Source organism: Orbicella faveolata, unplaced genomic scaffold (assembly GCF_042242905.1).
Source record: "Orbicella faveolata isolate gen_17 unplaced genomic scaffold, um_ofav_v1 contig_1, whole genome shotgun sequence".
Lineage (NCBI taxonomy): Eukaryota > Metazoa > Cnidaria > Anthozoa > Scleractinia > Merulinidae > Orbicella > Orbicella faveolata.
The window spans coordinates 38,514,752-38,521,422 of NW_028301536.1; the positions used below are offsets into that span (position 1 = coordinate 38,514,752).

The 6,671-nt window shown below is 38.2% G+C and overlaps 1 protein-coding gene across 1 annotated transcript; it reads right to left on the reverse strand.

The window, feature by feature from the left end:
* Window positions 1-757: 757 nt before the first annotated feature.
* Window positions 758-5,075, reverse strand: LOC110062826 (small ribosomal subunit protein eS27). Its single transcript, XM_020769769.2, has 3 exons — window positions 4,961-5,075; window positions 3,268-3,378; window positions 758-824 (listed from the first exon to the last, which is right to left on the reverse strand). Exons 1-3 carry the CDS (start codon window positions 5,073-5,075, stop codon window positions 796-798), a joined length of 255 nt encoding a protein of 84 aa, XP_020625428.2. The 3' UTR covers window positions 758-795.
* Window positions 5,076-6,671: the final 1,596 nt, after the last annotated feature.

Sequence of the window (6,671 nt, forward strand, 5' to 3'; positions counted from 1 at the left end):
AAGAGGACGATAACAATAGTGCCTTCATTTGGCTTCAAATATTTGTACCAACATTTAGTCTTGGCCAGACATATTTGATCCCAGGACAGGTAATGTACACTGTAAATATCTGATTCAAGAAGTTTTGGAATGAATAATAAAAGTACTACCACTTTGAAAGTAAAAAACTTCAATTGTGCTTTGCTTAAATTACTATTTTTATTTCAACAAAACAGACAGGAATTCATTCTTATTTTCACTTGTCACCATTTGATTAGCCAATCAATAAATAGTTTCTACTTTCCACTTTAGTCCTTCATGACTCTTAATGACTGGAAAAAGGCCTAGGCTAAAAATACTCTAATATTTATCAGGGTGCAAGCCTCATACTCAGGAGTAGGCATTTCCCATATCCATTGTTCTTCGTATAACAAATCAAAGAACAAATTAAACAAATTATGGATCAAATTGATAACAAACAGACTACACAGACACCAGAATAAATCAACACTGACTTTATTATTTACAGAGGCAATGTCAGTGGCAAGATCATACTTGGATGTATGTCTGAGTAACGACACCACTGTTTTTACCAGTAAATACACAAAAAACCTTTCTATGCTCTTCTCTCTGCTTAAAAGTCTACCAACAAACAGTTCCTTTGGTCTTAACACCTACATTACTTCTGAAAATACCAAGCTCCAACAAGATAATTTCCATCTGCTTATTACACAAATAAAAAAAAATTAACACAGCAATCAGTGTTGATTTAAAGTCATTTTTGCTTAAATTGTGTGACATTCTTTAAAGAGGGATTTAATTTTGTTTCCTCCTGAAGGAGCAACCTAGAGAGAAAGAAAAAGAAAAAGAAACATCCATAAACAAGAGTTAAAATGTTGCTAGTCAAGATTACCCTGAACATAAAGGAGGTTGTCACATTTCCCTATGTTTTTGCTGGAACCCAATTCTACACCTGGGTGAAGAGGGGCACAACATTGCCACAACTGTGCCATAATTCCAAGACAGAATAAGCCAACCCAGCACTAGCAAGAATTTTGATTTCAGTGTTGTACCTTTTCAGTGAGACAAGCAAGTGAAATTCTTGTTGTTAATGGTTCATGGTTGGTCATTGGCGTACAGGCAGTGACGGGGGGGGGGGGGGGGGGGGCAGCTAGCCCCTAGTTTTGGAAATTTTTTTAAAAGTTTCAGGCAAAATGCTGATGATTCAGGCAAATGTATCGAGGAGAAAACATCCTAAAAGGCTGTCAAGGCCACACTTGTAGGCTACCTTCTCTGACGTATGCCTTGTCAAAACGAAGTTAAGGTCAAATGATATAAGGATCCAGGTATTCTGTTTTGGAAAAGCCATATATTGTTTAAATGAGTATCGTCCAAAGGTGCCCATTCGCCTGTGCGGTTGGTTGAAACATTGTACACATCTTCACCAGTTATCAATCAAACAGTTGTCAATATATTTCCTTTTAATACAAAACTGTGAACACTTAAATTTGTCTTTGACATTTAAATTGTGCAATGACCAATTGGATGGGAGATCAAACCACAAGAAAACCTGCTAGCCACAAAGCTAATTACTGTTACAGCTTGCAATTTTTGTTAACTTGCTTCTGATTGGCTTTCCCTCGCCACACAATAAAGCATGAAGCAAGTAGGAGTATTTCTACTCCCCCCAGGATGCGATACTAGTCTATCACAGGGTTACCCCCAGCATTAAATTTGGCAGTACCCATTTGCAGTGTTTCCACCAGAGCGCGCCATTGCGGGAATCCCGCGTTGCAATCAGAGATGGCCCCCAGAAAAACGAAGAAAGGGCCAATAGGCCCTTTGTACAATCCGGTCACATGGTACAAAATCACACATGCTGGTGAGCAAGTTGCGCAGTGGGACTTCCAAAACAAAGGCAGGTCCAGGTGGACTGGTACCAGTGGCATTGTTTAGAAAGTCCCGCTGTGCAACTTGCACTCCAGCATGTGTGATTTTGTACCATGTGACTGGATCGTACAAAGGGCCTATTTGGCCCTTTCCTTTTACAAGACTACAGGCTTAACCAGGCATAGTATTTTAAAAGCCATCCCAGGGCTTGAAATTGTGACTGATACGGCCACCAATGTAACTAACATTTCATCCTTGGTGACCAAAATTTGGCAAAAATTCTGGTTTAGTCACCATAATGGCGACTATATTTCTCTGTGTTGACAATCAATCTGGTTATTTTGTCACACATTATGTCCTTGTAGACAATCATATTGAAAGATCTTTGCTTCCAAAACATTCACCATAAGAAAAGAAGTGAGTCCATCCTTTTGCTCTGCCATATTGATTACCTCACTCGGAAAACTTTCAAGTTTGAAATCGCCCTACAATGCATTGCAAACCCTTGATCATTGACTATGTCATGTATGCCTAAGGACTGCTCTCTTGTAATGCATGGATCATACTAGTATCTGATTCAAAAGAAATTTATTGAGTAGAAACACTTCAAAAAGCGCTTACTATTAAATTTTATCCTAGATCCTAATAAACTGCGTTATTTTCCTTGGTACCCTGACACATTTTTCCTTCTGTAGCTTTCAATTTATTGGCCCCTTTCCTAAAAAATTGGCCCCTAAAAAAGGTCTTCAGGGGCCACTTTGGCCCTCAAGAAAAATTTTCTGGCTGAAACACTGCATTTGCACACCTGAGTGGAGAGAGGCACTGTGAGAGTTAAGTGTCTTGCCCAAGAACACAACACAAAGTCCCCGGCCAGGGCTCGAACCCGGACCGCTCAATCTGGAGATGAGCGCACTAACCACGAGGCCAGTGCACCTCCCACTAGTGTTCACAGTATTTGGGTTTTACTCAGTAACTCTTAGAATTCACAGCTAAATTTGATCTTGAAAACTGATTTCATATTCAGTTGTTGCCAAAACGGGCAAAAAAAAAAAAATCATGCAGGAAGTTTTATTCTTCATTTTAATATGCTCTCTTCATCCTTCAGTTCATGAAAACTGACCATCACTGTTTTCAAGCACATAAATTTGTTTTCTAGGTACTGAAAATAGTGTCCAGTTTTGCCCAAAGGAAAAGAGCTTGTTTAGTTTGGATGGTTTTCTGGTCATTGGTGGGACTGAACATTTCCTATTTGAAACCAGCCACTGATGGTGAAAGGGTTACGGTAAACTGTTTAATGTAAAAATGCAACTATGATAATCTACTACTATTACAAACATGAACACTTGTGTTAGTTTTGATGAAAGCTAAACATGTCCAAGGTACTAGTTCAGTCCGCACCTTCTGTTAGTCTCGCCCGCCCTCCTGTGGGTTGGCACAGCACCATGGAACAGGACACACACAGAACAACTGTCTGAGCATGGCTGAACACAGTTGTGATCTTGTAGCAACCTGCAAAGTTGATTAACATTTACCAACAAGTTGACAGTGCACATCATTTACAACTACATCATTTTACAATGGCAATTTTCATGTAATTTGTTCACATTTACTAAGAAGTAATACCAAAGTTAAGAAACAAAATTAAGATACTACCCCTAACACTTTCTCAATTAAAACAAATTTACTATAGCCTTATATATCCTTATATATCATATGCCATTTTAGCTCGGGGGAACACTTACAAGACCTATATACAAAAAACCATGCCATTAGATTAGTATTTTTTGCAAGAACTTTCGGTGAACAAACCAATAGTGCTGTCCCTCTACTAAACCTTTTAGAACTTCTCACAGTGAACAATGTTTACCGTTTACATGTATTACGATTTACTCACTTGTAGCATAAGAACCTTCTTCCAAACGTTTTTCACGATTTTTCAAGTGAGCTAGTAGCATACATACTTATAATACTAGATACGCCGCTAGCCAAAACCTCTGCAAAACACGAGTCAGAACAAACACCGCGAAACAAACTATATCCTATATGGCTTCTTTCTTTTAGCATAATGTTCCTTCTTATTTGAAAAGTCTCTGAACAACTTGAAAATAGCATGAAGTAACTAACATTTTGAACATTCAATTCCTCTGAATATCCACTGCTCCTATAGTTTGGTCTGTCTCCCTGTGTTAGCATTGTTTTTGTTGATGTTGTTGTTGAAAGGTTTATATTAATCATTTCATAAAAAACAAAATCAACATTGCACATTCACTCTGTACTTTAATACGCAAGTCAGCAAATCTCTCCTGTTCGTAGTCATGAAGAAGAGCTCACATAAACATTGATATTCATATCTGGATTTTGCATTAGACAGTGGACCAAAATTATCTCAGAAAGGGGATTAATTCAGCTACCATGACAGATCTCTGATAACTTTCAGGTGGCATTAATTGGAAAAGGGACACTTATTACTCAAAAAAAGAGTCAGCAACATGGAACACACAAACAATGTCATGTATAGTTAAACCCCAATATCTCAAACTCCAAAGGGAAACAAAAAATAGTTTCAGATGTTGGGGGTTCAAGATAGCTGATAGTACGTGACTGAAAAAGTATATCTGCAGGAATGTGATTTGAGTGCAAGATGACAGGGAGTTCAAGATAACCGAATTTGAGATTGTGTGGTTCTGCTGTAACATGCTTCTGCAGTTATCAAAGTATGTTCAATTCTTGGCATTGTTTTCCAGAAAGCCCAAAAATAAACCATATAGACAAACAGAACAATCAGTTTTTTCCTTATGTCGTAATGTTGTGCTGTTAAGTTTCTACCGCCTCATTATGTCAGGATGTTCACACTGAAAACATAACAACATAACATCCTTTTTAAATCATGTTTATGTCGTTATGTTGCTAGTACGAACTAGGCCTAACAGATTTGCAGGCCCATTGTTCTATCAGTTATGTTATCATTTTTATCTGTTATGTACTGACATAATGCTATAACTGATGTACAGCAGCATAGGATTTGAACTCCAGACAACCAGAATCACATACTACCATCTGACCACTCAATCATATTAGAATATGCCTTTACCTGGACATTTGACATCCATGAAGTAGCTGTTTGGACTTTGCACAAGACGCTTGAGTTTGTGCTTCCGTTTTTCTTCTTCCACAGAGGGATGCAAAAGATCTTTGAACAACTGCATTCAGTAAATTACAAACTGAGTTACTAAATGTCCAGAAAATAATTCATTACGATTACACAAAACAATATTCCTGGATGATTACGTACTTCCAAACATGGTCAGGATAATTTTACCCTCTAACCATCCATGCATAATTGGCTTCTAAATTATCAACACTTGTTTACCTGTGTAATTTTTTTTTAAGTTAACTTGTTTATTCATAACAGACTAAGAAATCCACATTTTCAACTACTAACAAATTAATGTGCACAAGCCACCAACTGAACCTAAAAAGCCACAAAGTTGCTTATAATCATTCCAACTAGCAAGACGCTGCAGTGTGTATAACTACTCATTTAAGCTAGTTGTCGTGCCAGTGTTGCCATCTACTCTTTAAATGCAGGATTTTAACCATTATCAAAGTATTCGATGCCTTGCACAGAAAGCAGAACTTCAACAAATGAGGGAAGTTAAGCTTAAGTTCAACTACTACAAGTAATTGTAAATCTTGACTTCGACCCAAAAAATCTGTCTGGATTCAATTTTTCGCAGACCGCTTTACCAAAACGTCCATTACAATGGACCAAGTTGAATGTTTGTATAAGAAAATAGGAACGTTCCAGAGTTTTCCACGAAAGGTCAAGACTTGGCCTAAGATCGAAAACGAAAGTGTTTTCTAAGGCAAGAACTTTAACACCATTCACTCGCGTGAACACAACGTTATATCGTTGTTTTATCTCAGGTACTGGACGATGACACAGTAAAGCAAATTTTGATGTAATCTGAATGTCTGACGTCCCTTAGGAAAGGTGCAATGAAGGGAAAAGTTTTCACTACTAACCGGCATGGTTTTGCCTTCGAATGTAAAGACCAAAAGAGAGAGAAACGCGCGCAGCGCGGAAACATATACGGGGTGGCCACCGTTAAACCATCAGGGGCTAGTTGCACAACATGGTGCAAGAAGGGACTGGGAACCATAAACAGTTCCCAGAATGAGCCCGCGATTTTCCCAGTGAAGTTGCTAATATTCGGTAATAAATGGTCGCTAAATGCTAAGTTGTCATTTATGCTAATTTGCAAGCGATTCAGACAAGCACAGATATGTCTACTCTTTCGTATCCCCTCTCCGGTTCGTGGAATTTCAAGATAAGCCTAATTAAATCCGAGTAGCAAACGAGAGCAAGCAGATACCTTACTGGAATTTTTTACAGGAGCCTGAGGGTCATGGGCTCCTGATTTTCCACAATCCAGTTGAAAGACGAAAAGAAAAAAGAGTTTGAACTGAACAGACTACACTGTATTCAATATTTTGAAGCCAAATTCGCCATCACAACCGAGAAGACCCTGGAACGAGATTAGGTCACCGGAAATGAATAATCAACACGTTATGGTAACGCAATCATGGATCCCCGTTACCACATCTCACAAAACATTCTTTTTCTCAAACATGCTTGATAAATATTCTTGATTCGTTGCTAGGAATTTTGAGAAGACATGTGAACAGTTAGTTATTCTCTATTTATTGGCTCAGTAACCTCAAATAACAAACGGCACGAGTTACTATTTTAGCTACTTTTCAAACTCCACTTCCGGCACGTGAACGAGCTATTGTTGATG

Coding starts and splice junctions, on each gene's coding strand:
- LOC110062826 (XM_020769769.2), bottom strand. CDS start 5,075: ATGCAGTTGTTCAAAGATCTTTTGCATCCCTCTGTGGAAGAAGAAAAA. Junction 3,379..4,960: donor CATGGATGTCAAATGTCCAG/GTAAAGGCATAT, acceptor TCAACTTTGCAG/GTTGCTACAAGATCACAACT. Junction 825..3,267: donor GCGGGCGAGACTAACAGAAG/GTGCGGACTGAA, acceptor CTTTCTCTCTAG/GTTGCTCCTTCAGGAGGAAA.